Source organism: Sciurus carolinensis, chromosome 1 (assembly GCF_902686445.1).
Source record: "Sciurus carolinensis chromosome 1, mSciCar1.2, whole genome shotgun sequence".
In the NCBI taxonomy this organism is placed as follows: Eukaryota; Metazoa; Chordata; class Mammalia; order Rodentia; family Sciuridae; genus Sciurus; species Sciurus carolinensis.
The window spans coordinates 185,070,876-185,093,766 of record NC_062213.1 but is presented as its reverse complement, the minus strand read 5'-3'; the positions used below and the strand labels follow the sequence as shown (position 1 = coordinate 185,093,766).

Here is a 22,891-nt window from a genome sequence, read left to right as displayed (position 1 = left end):
AACAATACAAAGACAAAATGTTTTATAATTGAAATGTCCCATGAAGGGGATATAATACAAATAATGGTACTGGCAGGCAATGGAAAACTAAGCAGTCATTTAAAAGGGGAAAAAACACATACACAGACTGCATGTTAAAATGCCCACTATAAATTGTTAGCTGAGAAGAGTAATATTACAAAAGTGTATGGGGCGTAAAAACACTCTGAAAGAATCTATAGCAAAATGTTACCATGGTTATCTCAGAGTTATAGGTTTTTATTCTTTTGTGATTTTTATATAATGGTCAAAATTAATTCATCATAAAATTTAAAGTTATTTACATTTCTATGAAATGAAAGCAAGAGCCAGAGGTGATCGAGGGTCCTTGTCAGTCTTCTGAAGTTCACCTCCTCTCTATTTGTTTTTAGAATCCATCCCAGGAAAAGTTAGTTGGCAAGGTACTGGGTCAAACTTTATTTGAAATATCATTTGCAAATTTTATATAATGTTAGGTTATTGTATTCATTTTTCAACTTAGGGTATTTCTTTATTGTTTATTGTTTATTTACTATGTGTTTGAATAAAGTTTACCTGTTTTTCCCTCCCTTCTCCAGGATAATTCATATAAGGTAGGAATTACATATTCTTAGGTGAAATTCCCCTGTAAAATAGCATAGACCTGAACAGGGTCAGGAAAAACCACTTAGCATCACTAATCAACAGGGAAAGGCAACCTAAAACCACCAGGAGATCTATCATCTTGCACCAGTTAGAAAGGCTGTTATGCAAAAGGAACCTGTTGGTGAGGAGGTGGAGAAGGAGGGAGCGCGCACCCTGTTGGTGGGAATGTAAGTCAGCACAGTCTCGGTGGGAAAAGCATAGTGGTTCCCGAAAAAATTAAAAATAGGACGACCACATGATCCAGGATCCCACTCCTGGGTATACACGCAAGGAAATGAAGTCAGAATGTCAAGAACCTTCTGCATTCAGAAATTTATTGCAACACTCTTCAAAATAGCCCGGAGAGAATCACCCAGCGTCCATCACCAGTAGTGATACCGGCCATGTGGCATGCACGCCTGCTCGTCCTCTGCACTCAGCTATTTTAACTCCCTTGTTTTAGAGGTGCCCTTTGTTACTTCGTGAGCTGATCTAAAAATCTTTTTAGTTGGCGAATTAAACCTAATTACAGATAACGATACCATGGCTATGTTGGTCCTTAGATCTGTCACATAATTTTATGTTGTGCTTACTTTGTACATTCATCGTATTTACTGCTTCTTTCCAAAACGTGATTTTTGGGGTACCTTAAAAATGACAAGTGTATTTAGCTACCCTTGTAATTTTATTCTAGTGATTACCTTTGTGTCAATATACTTGTATGAAGCCTTTGGTTTTCTTTTTCTGCTTATTTTCTTACTATGTTATTAGTGAGATTAGCCGTTCTCAGTGGAGGTGGGGTGGACTGGAGGGAGGCATGCGCGCATGCGCTTTGCTCCCTAGAGGATTTTTGGCAAAGTCTGGAAACATTTGGTATAATCGGGAGAGGGGTGTGTTAGTGGGCAGAGGCCAGTGATGCTGGGACAGCCAGACCCTGCGACAACAAAACATAATCTGGCCTAAAATGTCAATCGTAAGTCTGAGAAGACTTTAAATAGCTTTTGACTCCTACCTATTATCTATGTGACAACTGATGGTAACATTCATTTTATTTTCCTCTCTCACTTCTCTTTCCATTAAAAAAAAATCATGGTGTTTCTACTTCGTTGGAACCTATGAATTTATATACTGTTTTTCTGTCTTTATCTTCACTTTAGATTTCCATATATTCAATTCTTGCTGAAATTCCCCAATTATCCCATGGTTGGATGAAACCTGTCCTTTGATTAGTAGATTCTCTGGGAAGGGCTGCTGAAGAAAAGAGCCCTGAGCTCTTGAATATTTAATGCTGTGGTTTTCTTAGTCTTGGTGCTAAAAAATCACTTGCACTTGAAATCCTTGGCTTGTTCTTTCTTTCCTTCCATTTGCTTTATTTAAGAAGAAATCTGACGGCCACCTGGTTTTCTGCCCTTCACAATAGACTTCTTTTTAAATCTAGAGGCCCAGAGTGTTGTGGGATACGACCATTCCAGGGCAATTTCCCCAGCAACACGTGGGTCTTCCAGTTTGTAGGTCAAACTTTTCTCTTAGTTTTAGGACATCTTCTTAGAGTGCAATCTAAAATATGAATGCCGTGCCTTTTTAAAGCTTTCTTCTTCAGGGCCTCCTCTTGTGCACACATTGGCCTGCTTTCTTGCTTCTCGCTTTCTTTTCATCCTTTTTATTTTTTCAAATAATGTTTCTTTTCTTTAATGTTTTAATTTTCTTCCTAGATGGTCTTTACTATGCTTTCTTTCTGCATCTATTGTCTCTTGGACACTTTGTAATTTGGTCTTAAGGGATCTGTACTGATAGTGCGGTTTGTCTCCCAGGCATTGTGATTTGAGCTTGTCTGTTCTTTCCAAGCCCTTCTCCTTATGAAAATTTGTCGTGGTCTGATTTTTGGAGGTGTTCAGAAGTTTTCTGGTAAAACCTTATATGGCTGTGATGAATTAACATTCTGGACTTCATATCAGCTGCCTGGCTCTCCAACCTACAACCCAACAGAAACTTGTGTTTTACAACTGTTTGGTTCCTGACCCTGAACCCTACCAAGCTACCTTAGGTCTCCATGGGAGGGCTGGAGATAAATACCAGACCTTATTCCCCAGATGAGATGCCTTTATTGAAACTGGGAAAGTTGGTCTAAATTAGGTCATTGAAGGGCCACGTCGGGCAGGGGTTTGGAGCTGAAATACAGTGCAGAGGTGATCATCTGCACGAAGTTTGCCCACAAAATGACGACTCCTGATGTACCCAGGGAGGTCCTTGCTGGGTCTCCTTTCCCTCCTCTGTTCCTTTGGTGACGTCTTGCCCGGAAGACCCTCCTTGAGTCAGTCTTTCTCCACTGTAGATTGTTCTGCTGCACAACTGCCCTTCAGATGGTAATCCTTCCATCCTGACCTCCACAGTCCTGGCCAAACCCCATCCCTGAAGGGGAGCAACTTCTTTGTCCCCAGATTCTTGTTCTGAGCTGACTTGGGCTCCATTATTAAAACTTTTTTTCCCGCTGTGGTGAAATACACAGAAAATTCACCATCTGAATGATTTAAAGTGTATATGTAGCTCAATAGTGTTTGTTGAATTCACATTATTGTGCAACCAATCGCTAGAACTTTTTCATCTACCTATTAAATAGTAATTCCCTGTCCTGCCATCCACAAGCCCCTGACAACCACGCCCTAACATCTCTATGAATTTCACTACTCTAGGGGACTAATACAACTGGAATAGCTCAGTATTTGTTTATTTGCGACTGTTTTATTTTACTTAGCACAATGTCCTCAAGGTTTATTAATGCTGCAGCACATGTCAGAATTCCTTCCCCTTTTTCCTTCTTATTTATTTATTTTTGAATCACTGGGGATTGAACTCAGAGACACTCTACCACTGAGCTACATCCCTAGCCCTTTATATTTTTATTTTGAGATGGGATCTCACTAAGTGGCTGACGCTGGCCTGGAACTTGCCATCCTCCTGTCTCAGCCTCCGGAGTCATTGGGATTACAGGCATGTGCCACCATACTTGGTAGAGTTCTCTCTCTTTTTCAGGCTGAGTAATATTCTATTTGATATGTGTACATACACATTTGTTTATCCATCCATCTGCGGATGGACGTCTGGGTTGCTTCTGTCTTTGAGGTACTATGAATACTACTACTTTGAACACTGGCATACCAATATCCCTTTGTGTATTCACTCTTAATTTTTGGGGGTATATACCTAGAAGTGGAATTACTGGATCATATGGTAATTGTGTTTTTAATCTTTGAGGGACTGTGACTGCCATATTGTTTTCTACAGTGTTTGTGTCATTTATGCTCCTAACCCTGGGGCACAAGTGTTCCAATTTTCACACATTATTGCCCACACCTGTTTTTTTCTTTTCAGCAGTAGCCAGCCTGGTGGGTGTGGGTATGAGGTTATGATTTTGACTTGTACTTCTCCAATGATTAATGATGCTGAGCATCTTTTCATGTCCTTCTTGGTCATTTATATGTTTTCTTCAGAGAAATGACCATGTCTTTTGTAGAAGTTCTTTATATATTCTTCATATTTTCTATCTTTGTATATTCTGGATATTAATACTTTATCATAGATATGATTAGAAAGGTTTTCTCCCATTTTATAGGTTGCCTTTCACTCGATGGTCTCTGTTCCTGGGTGCACAGAAGTTTTACATTTTGATATAAAGCATCTTATTTTTTCTTTGTTTAATATATATATGTATTTTAGTTGTAGATGGACACAATACCTTTCTTTTTATTTATTTCTATGTGGTGCTGATGATCAAACTCAGTGCCTCCCAGGTGCGAGCAAGCACTCTACCACTGAGCCACAACCCCAGCCCTTAGTTTTTCTTTTGGTTGCCTGCACGTCTGGTGTCATAAAGCTTCCCTGCTATGTTTTCTTATAAGTGTTTTATAGTTTTAGGTCTTTGATCCATTTGGACATATAAAATTCTGTATATGTCGTTTTTGCTGGGTGATTCCAAACACAGCAGTGGTAAAATAATGCGGGTAAAATAATGCAACCCCAGGGCTGGGGTTGTGGCTCAGTGGTAGAGCACTTGCCTAGCATGTGTGAGGCACTGGTTTCGATCCTCAGCACCACATAAAAATGAATAAAATAAAGGTATTATGTTCGTCTACAACTAAAAAAAAAAAAAAAAAAAAAAAAAAAATTTAAAAAAGAACGTACTTCCACATCTCCACTCTTGGATTTTAGCCTAAAACATGTCTTTCATTCTCTTCCTCAACAGATACCATGCCCCTTAGCCATGAAAGAGGCCATAAAAATGTAAGAAAACCAATGCAAAAATTTATATTTTATTTGAATTCAAAAAATTTAAAATTGCTTTCAAATTCAGGAAAGTACCATAATGCAGAACCCCAGGGGGAAGCCTCATATACAGAGACAGATAAATTAAACGTGTATACCGCAGACAAGCCAAGAAGGTGTGTAGATTACATATTTACAGCACTTGATGTTTTCTGAAAACCATATTTATACATTTTATTACATTTACAAAAAAGGCTTCCACTACCATTTACCTACAATAATGAAAAAAAATTTACACCTTTTTTTCTGTCTTTTTTGGTACTGTACAAACTTTGTATAATAAAAATATATCTCTGTACAAAAGATTTTTTTTTTGTTTTTGTTTTACTTTTTTTTTTTTCCTTGTGGGATGGCGGTGGCGGGTGTGGGTTGTGAATGGTGGTTCAGGGGCTGCGTCTGCCCTGTTCCCTTCCAAGCCTCTGGAGGTGGAGAGAAAATGCCAGAGGTGGGACAGGGGGATGCAAAGCAGAATGCTGGGTGCCACCAGCCTGTGCCCCTCAGGCATCTCCAAGGACTTTCCAAGGAGACACAGGGGAGGGAATGGAGGCAGCGCTGGAGGGGTCCAGAGGGTGGCAGAGTATAAGAAAGGGAAGGAGCAGCGGAGAACGTCCTGCACTTGTTTCCAGGGACTGAAAAGATGCGAGTGAGGATGTTGTTTGGATTGGTCCTCTCCCACCAAGCCCCGGGATGCCAGGTCCCAGGGTGGCTGTGACCTCTCACTTTAGCCCATCTTGACATCAATCGGTCACATCTTTCAACTGTTGCAACCTAGAATTGGCTGAAGAACCAGGTGGCCCTGTCTCTCCACTCCCACACGCTTCCGTTTGCTATTTCCATATGCCATCCCAATATCCGAGGCTGGCATGTCACACATGCACAGGGGAGTAAGCCCATGGGGACCTTCCCAAGGACAGAGAAAGTGGTTCTAAATGCCAGACTTTGATTCCTAAATGCACGAGCTTCCTAACAATATTCATGGAATTCATTAATGACCCAAGCACAACAAAACTATCAAAATAAAGTCAAACCCACTTACAAGGAGCTGGAGAGAGTGTGACTTTTCGTTCAGTTCGTTATTATTATTATTTTTTTTATTCAGAGCTGCCAGGTCATTTGTCTGCTGTGCTCAGGGGCTTCTGGGGTCAGCAATATCTCCAGGAAGCTGGAGATAGTAGACCCTGTCCTGATGCTGTCCGGGGAAGAGAGAGCAGAACCAAAATTAGACACAGGTGTCTCCTGCCTGTCTGCCAGACCTGGCCACAGTGCTTTTGTCAAGATTCACCTACTCCTCCTTTCTTTGGTGTCCCTTCTAAACCTGGGTTTCTGGCAGCAAATATAGTGAACTTTGGGGGGTCAGATTAATTGGAATTTGCAGCCTGACTCTACTCTTATTCAATCTGTGGTTCATGTCTCTTTACCTTCCCAGGAATCTGTTTTCTCATCTATAAAATGGGAATAATAAATCCTCTTTTGGTAGTGTGTACAAACTAGAAATAACCCACATAAAGTGTTAGGCACAGAGAGAAACCCCAGTATCTGGTGGTCATGATTTTTTGGGGGACCGGGGCAGGTTTGCACTCCTGTTATCTCCAGCACCTCCCTGCTGCCTCCAGACTGCCACTTGTCTGGGTCACAGATGTGTTTTCTCTTTTCTTGGTCAGTTGACAGCCAGAGGTGACTGACTCCCGGCCAGAGTCCCGCCCTGTTCTCCTGGCTCACCCTTCTTTTCCAGTGCTACCCAGGACCCAAATGACTTTTAATTCACTGGGTTTAGAACTCAATACAATTATGTTGGAAACAAATTTTAAAAAATGATTACCAAACTATTTCTGAAGATTTCCTCCCTGCCCTTGGAGCAGTCCCATCTGTCATTGCGCAGATGGGATCATCCACCTACAGATGGCTGGTATCTGCATACTGACCCCTTGATGTGTCTTACCAATGCATGTGCTGTCCTCACACACGGGACAGGAGGGGAGGCATGTTGGTTTATACCTCTCCCTATTCATTTCTTTTCTGTTTGTGGGGAGCAAGGCATGGGGCATCTTTCACACACACACTTCTCTTTTTTAAGCCTTTGTGGTCTCTTCCATGGGTTGCAAATGAAGGAGAGGTGTGTGTGTTTGTGTGTGCTCAGGCCTGCGCACACACATGCACATCCACAAGTAGCTTTGCTATTTTAAATCCACGAACTTCCTTCCTCCGTCTGCAGCCTCTCTTCCTTTACTGCCCCAAGCCAGGGCATCGCAGGAGACCTCTCCAGGGTGGCAGGCGCAGATGGCGGCAGGGTGTGGGCCCGAGTCCCAGCAGAGTGGCAGAGACAGGCGTAGAGACAGACGAAGACGGGCACCGGGCGCTGTGCTCAGGGGCGCTCCTTCCTGCCCCTTGGGGAGCTGGGAACAAACAAGGCACAGCATAGGTGGCAGAAGAGGAGAGGACGGGGTGGTGGCAGGTGGAAGCATGAGAAGAGAGGCAAAGCCAAGAAGGAACACAGGAGATAGAATGAAAGACAAGACAATTAGTCAGCTCCACCTTTGATTCTTTTTTTTTTTTTTTTTTTTTTTGGAGTGCTGGGGATTGAACCTAGGACGTGTGCTTGTGAGGCAAGCACTCTACCAACTGAGCTATCTCCCCAGCCCCTTCCTTTGATTCGTAACCTTCCTACACTGAGGGTGGGGCACAGGCAGGGGACGGATAGAGCAGAACACACAGGGCGTCATCTGCCGTCTTTTTCCCCTCGTGGGTCAGCCTGTCCAGCTGCAGACTGCATTCTGACCCCACCACTTCTTAGCTGTGTGCTCTCGGTCAAGTTTGTTCATTTCTGTGCACCTGTGTTCGGCTTTCTCCTCTGCAATGAGGGTTCTACTAGCGCCTATCTCACAGGTGGTGCGGGGATTCAACGCCAGCTGCCCGGTGCCCAGCGCAGCGCCCGGCACACCCCCGGGCTCAGCGCACCGCCCTTTCCTCCCTGCGCGCGGCGCTGTGGGCGGGTCTCGGCGGCGGGGCGCCCGCGCCTGCGCAGACGCGTGCCGCGCACCGCCCCTCCTCCCGCCGCCCGGCAGCCCGCTCACCGGTTGCTGGAGGCGGGGCTCTCGGTGGCGGCGGCGGCAGCAGCCAGGCCTGGGGGCTATACCGCGGTACACACTGTGCTGACTGTGAACTCCGCCTCGCTGGCCATGATGTCTGTGGGCTGGATGTTGCGGTCGTACATGGGGTTTTCAAACGTGGCGCGGACGCTCGTGTTCTCGTGGCCCGCATAGCCATTGAACGGCACTTTGGGTCTTCTCCTGGGGAGGAGAGAGAGCGACCTTGACGTGGAGAGAGAGGGGCGGAGAGGCTCAGGGGCGAGGGGAGGGACGAACTCGCGCGGCTCCGGGAGGTCACGCCCCGGGCCAGGCAGGCTGCCGGGCAGGGAGGTGGGGTTGACCGGGGGCGCGGCCGGCACCCCCGGGCGCCCTCCCGGCCGGTGCCTCCCTCCTCCACCTACCTGTGCTTGTAGAGATAGAGCACGAAGCCTGCGATGATGAGGGCGATGAAAGGCACCAGGATGGCGGCCGCCACCGAGCTGCTGTTGGAAGCAAAGTGGCGACCGATGGACTCGGGGTCTGACTCCAGCAGCCTGAGGTCTGCAAAGTCCCAAAGCATAACACTCGAGTCACACAGACACAGCCCGAGGTGGGAAGTCCCACTGCACACCACTGGGAAGGCACCTAGTCCAGCTGCCTGCTTTCCCCAGCTCAGACATTCCTGAGAAGTGTCCTGTGGTCTGTGTCCCTCCAGGGGAAGCCATTCCATATAAGAACTTAGCCATATTCCCAGATAAGACCTTAAAAGGATACAGCCCTTTGGAAGTTTCTATACTTCTCTTGGTCTTAGAAGCCTTTTTATCAGAAGCCAAAATACAGCTCAGGTGAGGCAGAAGTGGGGATGGGGCTGAGGCTCTTCCTGGAGGGTCTCCCCACCCCAGGCTGGGAGGACCCAGATGAACACAGACTCTGGCCCCTGCCAGTGCCCACCTAACTGAGAAACAGGGACAAAGAGTCCACTTGGAGCCCAAACAAGAGCCCCAGTTTTCTGGGGTCTTTCCAACAGACTCAGCTGTAGGGGCTGGGGACTTGGAGGGCAGCTGCATGGCAGACTGGTCCTATTCCACACAGCCTATGATGGCAGAGCCCGGACAACTCTGGGGAAGAAAAGCAAACAGGGGAACCACAGGGAAGCAGATTTCTGTATATAACAGAGATTTCTGGAGGTCAGAGCTATAGGAAAATGGAATGGGTTGCCCTGGCAGGCAGGGGTCCCCGGGGACTGGAGATATCATTGCCCAGGGAATGGGGCTGACTCTTGAGTACCCATTACTGCCCCCTGACTCCCCCTCCACTGTTCCTGAGAAGTCAGGGCCCTTCCCTGCAACAATCTGGGGCTGGAACCCCGCGGCTCTGGGTCAGGGCCAGTCCCTGAAGTCAGGACGCTGGGCTTGAATGACATGAAGCACACAGGGTCAAGGTGCTGGGGAGGAGCAAGGGAGGACCAACTCCTTGTGCTCAGCTTTCTCATCTGAAAGAGGACAATGCCAACCAGATGCCTTGCTCCTCGAGGGGTGATGCCTGAGACTCCTGGTGGCCCTTCAGTTGGGGGCTCTCAAGGGCTGAGTGTGCCAGGCATGGGTGTTTGTTTCTGGAGAGTCGTGACATAGCTTTTGTCATAATCTCAGAGGTGCCGTTCATCCAAAAGAGGCTAAGAACCTGGTCTCAGATGTCGAACTTCACCAGTCCTCTATCCAGGAACAGTTTCCCTCCCACCCCACGAGCCACACTTCCAGGGGACAGATGCTAGTTACCAAGTCTTTGAAAGCCGAACTGCCCAAAGCCTTGGCCCTTGACGGAGCCTTGGTAGATGAAGGTGCCTCCTGCGGACTCTGAGGAGACCTGCGATGGGGTGGGGGCAGAGAGAGCAAGATGCGGGGCATGCTAGAAGGATCTAGAACTCCTGCTGGCCACACCAGGTCAGGCAGGAGACACAATCACAAGTCCTTGCTGGTGTCACCTATCAACCTGCTGCTCCAAAGCACAGACACGATGCTGCCCACACCCAGGCACAGGCAGAGCACGACTGGTGTGTGTGTGCGTGGGAGGGGGGGGTCATCTACTTGGTAGGATGTAGGAAGAAAATTCTATTTTCTACTGGTCAGATCCCTTAATCTGCCTGTGCCTCAGTTTCTCACTTGTAAAATGGGAATAACTATCCTATAGGGTTGCTGGGAGGATTGAATGAATTGGAATTAAATCACTAGGTCTTAGATACATAGGAGCTATTATGGCTGTGATGGAAACCAACTTTTGGAGCATCATGGAACAGGCATGATTAAAATGTCCCTTGCAGGTTAATGTGCTTTGGAGAGCTCAACATAGTTCCAATAGCTGTTAGTTTTAGGTGGGTAGTAGAGGCCACAAATCCTCCCTGCTCCCTCTCCCTCTGTGCCTCCACGATGCTCAAACAGGTGACCGGTGGCCTCAGCAGCTGAAGCAGGCTTTGAGGATGCTCAGCTACTCCCAACCCTTAGCCATCCCCAGGGCACACCCTCTGTCTAATGCACTCTGGGTTGATGTACCCTCCAATTCCCTTAAACATGCCCTGGCTGGCCTAGGCTCCAGCCGCTCCTGGCCCTGAATCTCTCTTCTCCTCTCACACAGGGACTGACTTCCGCCTGGAGAAGCCCCTAGCATGTGATGTCTCTCCCAAAAGAGAATGCAAGGAAGTTTTGCCCTTCCTACATGTGCTGGTCTCTCAAGCTCTGCTAAAAATCACAGTGCACATCTTCAAGTGCAAGTCGATGTTCAAGGTCATTTGCAACTCACCCCCTTCTCCCCATTCTCATGCACCAAACCATGACCTTCAACTTGCTTATACCCCTGGCCTCTGACCCTACTCTAAAAGCAGAACTTGCTCATGTCTCAGACATGGTGACCCTCTGGACTCTGAGTCCCTTCTTATTTCCCTTTGTCCACTGTATTAGCAGACCAGGACTCCCTTGCTCCCTGTTATGGTCCCACAGAGAACGATCCCTGGTGTTTCCACACCTCTCTGTCCTCCTGTTCCTCCCTGGGACCTGGGAACGGGGCAGGTCAATTTGCTGAACTTACATGCCCATCTAGAGCCCAGTGGTCGTCTTGGAACTTATTCACAAAGATCTCCACGGGTCCTGTAATCTGGTGGACCTGCAGCAGGAGATGGAAATCTTCTTTCTTGTAATTTCCTGGGAAAAGAAAGTTGCGGGGGGTACACTTGAAAGATGTATGAAAATCTCAAAACCCAAACTTGTGGCTGTATGGGTGTGAAGGTCAGAGGGGATCTCCCATGTAGCCACTGATGGAAACATTCTCTGCACACCTGTGAGGAGGTGAGCCTAGTGTTGCGTGTGTTAGTGTGGACTGAGTGTGAGTATGTGCCAGAGTGTGCAACTGTGTGTTAGGGACGAGACGACGGGGTGGCGATTGATCCTGTTCATACATGCGCGTGTGAGAATGTGACTTTGTGCATTTTGGTCTGCCATTAATCCATAGCTATGTTCACAGTTCAGTGGGTGCAGGAAGACATGCGGACATGCACATGGGGGTAAATGAACGTGTGTCAGACTGTGTTGGAGCAAATCCAACGTGCTGTGTGCGTGCATGTGTGCCTCTCAACATGCAGGGTCATGTATTAGATGCTCATTTACTCTTGCACTCATCAATCTATCATCTATCCAAGAAACACTTGCTTTCTAAGATTTTTAGTTTTTCTGGTTATACAAACATTGAAGACTGAGGAGATTTTAAAAAATGCAGAGGTACACGAAGGGAAAAAAAATTCCCTCCTGGTCTCATTGCTAAGCAATACCACTGTTAACATTTCAGTGTGAATAATACCAGTTTTCTTTCTTATGAATACATTTTTTTTTCATTTAAAAACAGAGTCCTATTTTAAATGCATTATAATGCATGCATATCCCCTGAGGTTGGAGGGGTATGTTACCTAGCAGATATGATATAATTACAATGCCTATTTTATTTTTTGGGGGGGGAAATTTTTATTTCTAGCTTTTTGTAGAAAAGAACCCTCTACAAAGAACATCCTTTATTCATAAGTGTTAGACTGTCTCCATATCAATTGCTATAAAAATCATTAGCAATGTAATTGATGAGTTCAGTCATCAATCCAGATCTGGATTGCAAAACTCTTTTCTAACTGTACCTATTATCCTTTGGTCTTGCTGCTGGACCTGACCAGTGCTGAGCTTTATCACCTTCAAAGCTCTGAGTTAATGGGATTCATGGGAAACGACACTGTGTGTTTACTTTTTCCATGGCTGCTGAAAGATGCATTTTCTTTTGTTTATTGATTGCTGTGTACTTGGAATTCTCAGCCCCTGTTTTTGGTCTGGTTTTAGGGATAGCAGCCTCTCTTGGAAGAGCTCTTAGCGTATTGAATTTATCAATGTTTGTCTTCTAACCTTTTCATTAGTGTGTGGTCAAGATGAACACACATCTCCTCTTTCCCTGAACACCAGATAAGTACGAGCCTCCCAGGACCGTGCGAGGCCAAGATGGTAGGCTTCCTCGCAGAGGTTGAGCCCGTCACCTTCCCACCTGCTCACTGTGTGGACATGGCCTCCTTCTTACCAGCCAAGTGCAGCTCCACACCACTGTGGTCAATCATGGTGGCGTTGACCTTGCTGTTGGCGGCCTGGAAGCTGGTCACTCTGAGCATGGCCGGCTGCTTCTTCCCCTGGTACTCGTAGGCCCCTTTCCATAGGGAATTCTTGGCAAAAACATCCCCAGGAACTAGAGGAATTGAGAAGCAGGTGTGAGAGGGATTTGTGCGTCAGGGGCATAATGGGGGTCAGCTGATGACAGGTCCTGGCTCACTCAATAGAGCCGTTTTCTTCCCCCATGTCTAACATGGGGAGGGCGGTCGTCGAGGGCTCTGTGTGTCTTGTGATTGTCCTGAGTCTGAGAGTGGATGGGTGGAAGGAACTGAAATCAGTACATCGAAGAGATGTCTGAACTTCCACATTCATTGCAACACTATTCACAACAGTCAAATTATGGAAACAACCAGTGTCCATTAATGGATCAGTAGGTAAAGAAAATGTGGTATGCATACACAGTTGAATACTATGGAGTTCCGAAAAGAAGGAAATCCTGTCATTTGGGACCACATGGATGAGCTTGGAAGATGTTATGCTAAGAGAAATAAGCCAGGGACAGAAAGACAAATACTGCATGATCACACTTAAATGAGCATGCTAAAAACTGAACTCAGAAAAGCAGAGAGTGGAGTGGTGGTCATCAGGGACTGGGAGGGGAGAGGCAGGATGGTCAAAGGGTACAAGGTTTCATCTGGACAGGAGGAAGTATGTTCTGGTGACCCATTTCACAGCACAGTGACTGCAATTAAGAACATACTGTGTATTTCAGAACTGCTGGAGAAGCAGGTTCAAACGCACTCACCACATACCTAGGCATGGGGAAGGACAGGTGGCTTTATTTACAGGACAGCAGATACACGTATCACAACTTCATGCCGTACCCCATGATGTATATACATTTATTATTCATCAATTAAAAACAAAATATGAAGAAAAAAGAAAGGGAGTCAGAAGAAAGGGAGAAAAGGAAAAGAGAAAAAAGATAAAGGAAGGAGGGGTTTAAAAGATGGAGGAAGGGGAAGAGCAGAGGAAAGTGACATCGGTGGGACTGGCAGATGGGAATATGAGCCGGGAGGGGACAGGAGTCTGGGTTCCAGTCTGGGCTGTCACTCACCAGTTGTGTGAGTGAACCTTGGCCTGCTCTCTGTGCAGGCCACACCTGCGGTTGTGCTAAACGGGGCCACCCCATCTACCTCTCGGGGTCACCGTCGGGCTAAAGGATCTAATGCTGCAAACTGCAGGTTACGCCCCGCTGGGCACCAGGAGCACCCGACGGGTGACAGCTGCTCACATCGTTATTTATCCTGGTAATGATTCTCTAAGCAAGAATTCTGGTCCTGTTTTACCAACGGGTAAATTGAAGCTTGAGAGGTGACGTGCATCCATCTAAGGACAGAGCTGGTCAGTGAGCACACGGGCACTAGAACTGAGTTTATGACGTCAGATCTGGCCTTGCTTCCCAGTGACACACACACTCACGTGGTGTCGTCATTTGGGTCTGAAGTGTCACTCGAGGCCCATGTGCTAAAGGACTGGTCCCCAGTCTGGCAATCTTGGGAGTGGTGGAAACTTGAAGAGGTGGGGTCTCCGGGGAGGGTTTAGGTCTTTGGGCACTTGCTCTTGAAGGGGGTGTGGGACCCTTCCCCTTCCTCTTCCTGTCTCTCTGTTGCATGAGGTGAAGGGACTTGCTCTACCCTGTGTTCCAGCCATGATGTGCTGCCTCACCACAGTCCTCAAAACAAGAGGTCAGTCACTCACGTGCTGATCTCCAAGTTGTGAGTCAAAATAAACCTTTTCTGTTCACAAGCTGATTATCTCAGATATTTGTCACAGTAACAGAAAGCTGACTACCACATGCGGTTAAAAAAAGTAGAAGGTTCATAAAAAGGCTGTGATAGTCTGCATTAATTTTACATATGGTCAGGCCACACCTGTCAGTCCATCAGTTCTGGATGTGACTCTTCAAAAGACACAATACCTCTCTTAAAGAGGCAATAATTTCCAGGAGGCTCCCTGGGTAGGACCTGGATCTCTGCCTGAGCTGCAGGAGCAATCCAGGGCTCTAGAGCTCAGAGCTCTGGATGTGTTTCTGGGAGGCCCTGCTCTGTCTTCTGATGAGGTTTCTGCTTCCTTCAGGCTCACTTCCTTCTAGGTCTGCCTCACTTGGGAGGAAGGTGGGGACATCTGTCCAGGTCTACAGATGGCTTTCATGCCCCGCCACTGGAGCTTGTGTGTGTGTTTCCAGCTAACGAGGTAGTGCTTGAGCCAATGGTCTGGACCATACGTACCTGAGGCCTGAGTGAGTGGCGGCTCCCGGGCAGTGTTGATGGGTCTCCCACTGGGCCGGACCTCTGCTGGGGAGAGAGAAAGGGAGAAAACGGCATCAGCCTCCGGTTCACACTCTGTTGGAAACATAATGGCCAACTGTGTGATGTGAGGTCAAGGGTCCTCTGAGATCTGCTTTGGGGTTAGCCTCTTAGACAAGAAGTTGGACTTATGTTCTGTGATGCCGTGGCCCCCATCTCAGAATAATAAAACAAAGAACTGCAAAGGAAATCAAATATATCAGTTACGGTTATTAAAATATTAAATGGGGCTCTAGGAGATAATCATACATGCGATTCTCTATTACTGTGTTAAATAACGATGGGAACAGTACCCACCATAATCTTGAAGTAGTCAGGAGAAAAAGTGGAAGTGGAATCGCCATATAATCCAGTAATCTCTCTCCTGGGCAGATGCCCAGTGGGCATGACAGCAGCATGAAAAACTGAGGCCCACGATGCCCACACTCCCCTGCTCACTCAGCACCATTCACGGCAGACAGGATGTGGAATCAACCTACCTGTCCATCATTTGTACACACACACACACACACACACACACACACACACACATCCATACATGACTGCTATTCAGCCTGTAAAAAGGAGACGCTGTCCTGACAACATGAGGACAGTAAGTGAAATGAGCTAAGCAAACTACTGCGTGAGCTTACTTCCTTTTTTATATTCATGCAGAAATACAAAGAAGTCAAACTCTAGAAGCAGAAAGTAGTATGATGATGGTTCCCAGGGCTTGCAGCAGTGAGCAGTGGAGTTGGGGGGATGTTTCAGTTAGACAGGAGGAAGAAGTTCAAGATTTATTGTACGTGGTGGAGCATAGCCAATGATAATGTTTGAAATTGCTAAGAGAGTAGATTTTAAGGGTTAATTAGCTTGGCTTAGCTATTCCATAACATATACAGACACCAGAACCTCATATTGTATGCCTATCAGTATTTGTCAACTAAAAACAATAAATGAATTGGATGAAAAAACTCAAATCATGAGATACCACTTGACACCCACTTTGGATGACTGTGCTAAAAAAGATGGACAATAATAAGTGTTGACAAGTATGCAGAACAATCAGAACCTGGGTGGATTACTGCTGGGAATCCAAAATGGTGCTGGCACTGTGGAGAACAGTTTGGCAGTTTCTCAACACGTCACGCAAAAAAGTTACCATTCTACTTCTAGATGTATACCCAAGAGAATCGATAACACATATACACACAAAACATACATATGTGTTAACAGCAGCATTTTCCATAATAGCCGAGAGGTAGAAACAACCAAAGTGTCCACCAATGGATGCATGGACAAACAAAATGTAATATATATACACACCATGGAACATTATTTAGTCATTAAAAAGGAATGAAATTCTGAGACCACCAAAGCATGGATGAATGTTGAATACATTATGCCAAGTGTACATAAACCAGACACAAAAGGACAAATGTTGTATGATGTCACTGACACAAGATATTTAGAACAGGCAATTTCACAGAGACAGAGAGTATAACAGAGGTTACCACAGAGGAGAAATGGGAGTTATGGCTTAACAGGCACAGAATTTCTGTTTAGGATGATGAAAAAGTTCTGGAAATGGATTGTGGCGATGGTTCTTTAAAAAAGAACCCTCGTATCACCACCACATGTGGAAAACACATAGAAAGGATAAATGTCATGCTGTACCCCAACACGGGCACCCCATACATATGCACAAATGTGTCAATTAAATTTCAATAATAAAAAACTAAAAAAGCAAATATTGCTTTCTATAAAAATAATTTACAATAATCCATACAGTGAAAATAAAACAATGTTATTCTGATCAAGACTGATCAAAATCTCTGTTTGGGGGGCAGGATGGCCAAGTAGTTCAGAGCATAGACTCTGAAGTTAGACTGTCAGAGTTTGGATCCTTCATTTTACCAGCTGGTGATCTTGGGCATGCTACTTAACCTCTCTGTGCCCCACGTTCCTCACATACTACATAGAGATAGGACGAGCACTGCCTCACAAGGATGATGAGGATTGACTGAGCTAATGCATATCAAGTGCATGTGGTGAGATCAGCTCCTGCAAGAGTTCAATTCTATTCCAGCACAAACTGACGTTCTACCTTGGCTCCTTTCACTAAAGACCAGACTCATACCTCACCTTCTCCAGGAAGCCTTCCCTGACTTCTCCCTTCCCCCAGTTTAGCGCCCTTCCTCCCCAATCCCTCGGCCTTCAGCTCATGACCACGTTCCTCGAGGTCCCGTTACACCTGATGACACGTCTGTCTCTGGGGTCAAGTATGAGCTCCTTTCAGGGCAGGGCTGTGTCCTGCACAGTGACGATGCTCAATACGTGGAGAAGGAGTGGATGAAGAAGAGGGAGGGGCCGGGATCGCGTGAGGAGGCAGATACGTGTGCTCTGATTTGAACACTGCGCACCCCACACCAGTACTGGAACATCACCTGGTACCTCAAGACATGCGCAATTTTTATGTATCAGCTGGAAACTAACAGGGGTTCTGGGACATCTCGGTGGGTACTGTTTCATCAAGGTCATAATACGTGCCACGTGTCCTTCTGCTCTGGTGGCAGAGCGGGCTTTCCACCTGTGCCTGGTGATGAGCCTGCCCTGCTAGTGTGCCTGAGCCCACACAGAGGTGGCCAGACACACTGCAGGGCCGGCTGGCAGGCACCCCCTCGGCCTGCTCTGGTGGGGTCTCCCGGAGACGCGGCACCTCACAGCACCCAGCCAGGGCCCAGCTCCGGAGAGGCCACTTCCTCCTTCCTTGTGCCCGGTCAGCCCAAGTGCAGCGTCCCCGCCGCTCCCACCGGAGCATCCAGAGCACTCACTCACCCAGGCAGATGGGCGGCTTGCCGGTCCAGCTGCCGTCCGCCCGGCAGGTGCGATGCTCGGAGCCACCCTTGAGGGAGAAGCCCTCCTGGCAGGAGTAGATGAGCGTGTAGCCCATGGAGGGCAAGTCCAGGGCCCCCACGTTGGCATGGGTTGGCGTCTCCGGCTGCTTGCAGTGGTGGGCTGGTGGGAGAAGGGACGCTGTTAGACCCGAGGACGCTGGGGTCTTCGGGGCCCTTTCCACCAATCCTGCTCTAGATGGAACATTCCCTTCCCTTCCGGTCCCATGCCCAGCTTCCCCCTCCTTAGCCTCCTCTTCCAACCCCAGACTCGGGGTCCCTAGGAACGGCCATGATGGCGATCATGTGGCTGTCGGCTTGGTCAACCCTGGGAAGAGTCTGAGGCTGCAGCACAGCCCGTGGGAAGATGGAGTCACCGTGGTCACTGTGAACTCTCCGACCCCCAAGGCCTGGCCTTGTACTTAGGTTTTGCTGCCTGGATGGTTTTGCTTTGCAAAGGCAGGGGAACTGCCTTCAAGTTCCCGAAAGGCTTCTGCGTGGGGACATCTGTGAAGCCCCAGGAGGTGGGCACCACAAAGAGGTCAGACTGGTCAGGACGAAGCGGAAGCCATGAGCTCCCTGCCATTCACAGGTGCCGGGCGGGGGAGGAGCACGCAGGTGGGGCTGCACTCACGGACGCAGTCGGGCGGGGTCCCGCTCCAGGTCAGGTTGGGGAGGCAGGTCCTGGTGGTGGAGCCCTGAAGCAGGTACCCTTTCTGACAGCGGAAGAGCACCGTGCTTCCCACCTGTGGCCAGGACAGAGGCTCCCGTCATCCCTTTGCAGCCGGCCAAGCCCTGCACCTGACCACTAACCTCCCCTGACCCAGCGCCTCCCCACACTGCTGCCTCTGCCTGCAGCTCAGGCTCCTCGGCCTGGCGAGCCCTCAGTGTGTGACGGCAGAATGGAAAGCACTGTGTACGGTGTGACCAACTGTTCAAAATTAAATTGTCACATGTATGTGTCCCTTTCTTCTATGAAACTATAAGTCCCTTCCCCAAGGATGGGGACTTGCTTTCTTCGCAGATGCCCCTTCCCCAGTGTGGCTCTGTGCTTCCTAAACATCTAGGAATAGACCCTCCCTCCGCTCACCCGCTGCTCAGCTGCCTTCCCCAGCAGGGGTCACCTCCACCAGCTCTGAACTGTCCCACTCCATACTCCTGCAGCCACGCCCTGGCCCTCCCCTCCAGTCCACTTGGCCTGCGGTGGCCACATCCGTTTCCTACCCTGCATCTCAGACTGCACTACTCCCAGTTCAAATGCTCCTGTGTCCCTGTCACCTCCCAGAGCAAATCCAAATGCAACATGAAACTCCTTAATTTCCACTCCCTTCCAAACTCAATCTGTTTCCTCTTAGATTTCATCATTCCATTCAGCAAATGGCAACTCCATGTACCCAGCTGTGCAAATCAAAAACCTCAAGTCACATCGGATTCTTTCAACGCCTCAATCCAACGTGTCCCCAGGTTCTCCTAGCTCTGTGGAAGGGCACCGCGTGTGTGACCTACCCCGAAGGCTCCACGGCTCTCCCCTGTCCTGTGCTCACACACTGCCACCCTTACTTTTCACCTGAGTCACACAATAGCACCCTGCTTCCCTAAGTGCTTCTATCCTTTTTTTTTTTTGGTACCGGGGATTGAACTTGGGGGCACTGGACCGCTGAGCCACATCCCCAGCCCGATTTTGTGTTTTATTTAGAGACAGGGTCTCACTGAGTTGCTTAGTGCCTCCCTGTTGCTGGGGCTGACTTTGAACCCGCGATTCTCCCGAGTTGCTGGGATTACAGGCGTGGGCCACTGCGCCCAGCCTAAGGGCTTCTATTCTTAACCCTCTGCTCTTCAGTCTCAACTTGGCAGCCCAAGTGGTCTTTCCAATGACGATGCCTTCCAGTGACTTTTCAAACAAAACCCAGGAGGCTTACACCCAGCATGGCTTGGCCCAGGCCCCCTCCTCGCAAAAATTAGTATGCGTTATCTGATACATAGGAAAGGAGACAGGAACCACAGGGACAGGAAGTGCGATCATACGAGCACCGGGAGTGGAGCCGCTGTGCAGCTGGGCATGGTCCTACAGCCCCTGCTCCTTCCTGGCCCCGTCTTTGAGCCCCTTTCAGCGGTAACCACTCGCCTGAATTCTGTTTTCAGTTTCCTTACCCTGCTAAATAGTAGTCCTATCACATCAATGTGGAATACAGCTCTAAACAGTTTAGTCTTACTAGTGTTAATCTGTATGTCACCTTTGTCCTTAGGAGCGTGTCCCTAGGATGTGTCCATGGCATGCAGAGCGGTGGTGCATTCATTTTCACTGCTGTATATTAATCCATTTTGTGACCATACCACAGTTTTCCTTGTTCCATGGTGACATGGGCAAGAGGGTCTCTAGCTAATAGTTTCCAGGAGTGGAACTTCCACACCCCACAGAAACTTCTGGTGAGGTGTGTGTCTGACCTCAGCAGCCAGAGCCAAGGGGCTTCCACGCCTTGCCCAGTCCTCTGACTTCACCTCTCCTCCTCGCCCGCCGGGCTCCACACTGGCTGGCGGCCTGCTACCCAGCCACACACCCTGCTGAGCCCTTCCCTGCCTCAGTGCTCCCGTGCCCTGGCCCTGCTTCAGCCAGGAGTGTTGCCCAGCTTCACACAGGACTGCCCTTCTCATTGTGGAGGCCACAGTTCAAATGTCACCCTTAGGAGGGCTCTTCCCTAACCACCCTGCCTCCTATCACACTCTGCGGTGCTCAGTGCTCGCGGAAGTGTTCTTGGTAGCTGGTTAACTGTCCCCAGCCAGGCGGCTCCATCAAGGCCAGCCCCTCGCCTGCCCGCTCATCCTGTAGCCCCTGCACCTGGAACTGCTCAGGGCAGTCAACATCTGCTGCGTGAGCACAGACCCAGGGATAAGTGACATCCCTGGGCTAGGGCCCCGCTGTCCTTCCCAGGCTGGTCCCTGAGACCTTTGTGGGCGTGTCTGGGCTCCAGCTAAGCGTCCTGCCTTGAGCACTCCCTGCCCTTCTGCTTCCTGTCCTCCGTCCAGCGTCCCTCCCAGGCCTTCCGAGACTCCTCCTCCCGCAACTCATCTGAGACGCGTGTGCGCCTGCATCCTCTCAGGCTGCTTCCCCCACTTGGTATCATCCCGCAAACCTGGCCTGTGTTTACCACATCCTTATCATTTATAGGTAACGCAATTTTGCAATGGGTGGCTGGCTGCACTGTAATTACATTTTATCATAAATCAGGTGTTAGGCATTTTCTATTATGAAGTTACACGTGGCTTTTTTTCACATGTATTATTAGGAGAATTTTCTAGGCGCGTGCTTATGTGCCTGCTGGCTGACATGCCTCTTGTGTGACCCTGGATGACTCCCACTACCCAGAATAAACCCTGGGTCTGTGGCCAGGGTGGGGGTCCCTGGCGGACAGGAGGTCTGTCTGTCTCATACATGGCAGTATTTCCACAAACGTCCCACCCCGACTCCGGGGCTGCTGGGCACGTTGGTGGCACTGCAAGCCCTCTGCCTCCTCTGCCTCCCCTTTGGGCACAGCATCTTCCTGTTTTGGAAGGGTGCTCCCATGGAGCACGGTCCAACGCGGCAGAGCGCTGCTCTTCTCCGATGTCAAGGTCTTGTCTTGCCCTTGTGCCATCCCCAAGAAGGTCCCTGAGTCTTCTGGTGCAGATGGTGACAGGAAGGGACAGGAGGCAGGAGGGCCCGAGCTTGGCCGACCTCCTTACCTGGTAGCCTTGGGAATTGTTCTGTATCCCGAACTGCGGCACGCCGGGGTCAGCACACATGGTCAGCGTGGGGTCTGGATGGCCAAATAAAGAAGCAGACCACGTGGTCACCCACGCTGTCACTGCTACTCACTCTGACGGACAGACGGATGTGGAAAAACGAGCCACATCCGGAGGCCCCCGCCTTCTGAGGCGCCACCTGCCTGGGAGCCCCACTGACTGACTGCTGATTCCCCCAGACAGCAACTCTGGCCATCTGTCCTCCTGCTTCCAGAAGTTGGAGGAGCAGGACTTGTTACCACGCTCCCAGCCCCTCCCCCGCCCTGCCCGGCTCTGCCCCAGGCCCCTCACCTATGCAGCTGGGCTGCGTGCCACTCCACGTCCCATCCGACTGACAAAACCTCCGCGGAGAGCCCACCAGCACCAGAGGGGGGTGGCAGGAGTAGGAGACAGATGACCTGTAGGAGAAGCCTCGGTCCTCTCTCCTCCCACGGGGCGGGACCCCCGGATCTCCGCAGAACACGGCTGGGAAGACAAGGGAGAAGGGCCGGCTAAGTGGCTTCCTCCGCCCAGGCCTCCACGCCGCCTGGGCTGCGCCCTTGTCCTCGCCCCTCCTAGGTGCTTCTTGAACTCCAGAACTGGAGCAGCTTCCACTTGCCCCTGCGCTGCTGCTGCTGCTGCTCCTGCTGCACTTCCTCTCCTTTCCATGCTGAGAGGGCTTACCAATCACTATCCAGTAAGGGAGGTGCATTTCGGGGCGCTGGGAACACGAGGCAGGGCTGCAGGTGTAGCTCCGGGGTAGAGCACGTGCTTAGCCTGCCTGAGGCTGTGGTTTCAGTCCCCGTGTGGCAAAGTAAAACAAACCAACCCGAACTCCTGCAATCTCACCATCCAAGACAGCGCCCCCTATTTTTAGGTTTGTCCCCTCTATTCCTTATTCAGCTGTGTGTATGCCTGTGCTTGGCTGCAAACTCAGTACCCACAGGACGGACGGCAAATCTTGTTTCACTCACTTAATAGCATCCTGCAAACATTTTCTCTGTTTATAAAATCATCATCATTTCTTGGCAACACAATTTTGCAATGGTTAGTTGTATTGCAATTACATTTTTTGAGGGGGGTACTTGCGATTGAAGCCAGGAGCACTCAACCACTGAGTCACATCCCTAGCCCTTTTTATTTTTTATTTTGAGAAAGGGTCTTGCCAAGTTGCTGAGGCTGGCTTTGAACTTGTGCTCCTCCTACGGCAGCAGCTTCCTGAAGAGTTGGCATGACAGGCG

General features: G+C 48.8%; 1 protein-coding gene across 1 annotated transcript in view; it reads right to left on the bottom strand.

Moving 5' to 3' along the window:
* Window positions 1-5,224: 5,224 nt before the first annotated feature.
* Window positions 5,225-22,891, bottom strand: part of Csmd2 (CUB and Sushi multiple domains 2) — a 553,852-nt gene continuing 536,185 nt past the window's right edge. Inside the window, 11 exon segments of the mRNA XM_047516471.1 lie at window positions 5,225-7,355; window positions 8,034-8,249; window positions 8,450-8,588; window positions 9,803-9,890; window positions 11,106-11,218; window positions 12,624-12,785; window positions 14,941-15,003; window positions 17,836-18,015; window positions 18,526-18,637; window positions 21,612-21,685; window positions 21,963-22,136. Of these exon segments, the coding sequence (XP_047372427.1) occupies window positions 8,090-8,249; window positions 8,450-8,588; window positions 9,803-9,890; window positions 11,106-11,218; window positions 12,624-12,785; window positions 14,941-15,003; window positions 17,836-18,015; window positions 18,526-18,637; window positions 21,612-21,685; window positions 21,963-22,136 (1,265 nt within the window). The 3' untranslated portion in view covers window positions 5,225-7,355; window positions 8,034-8,089.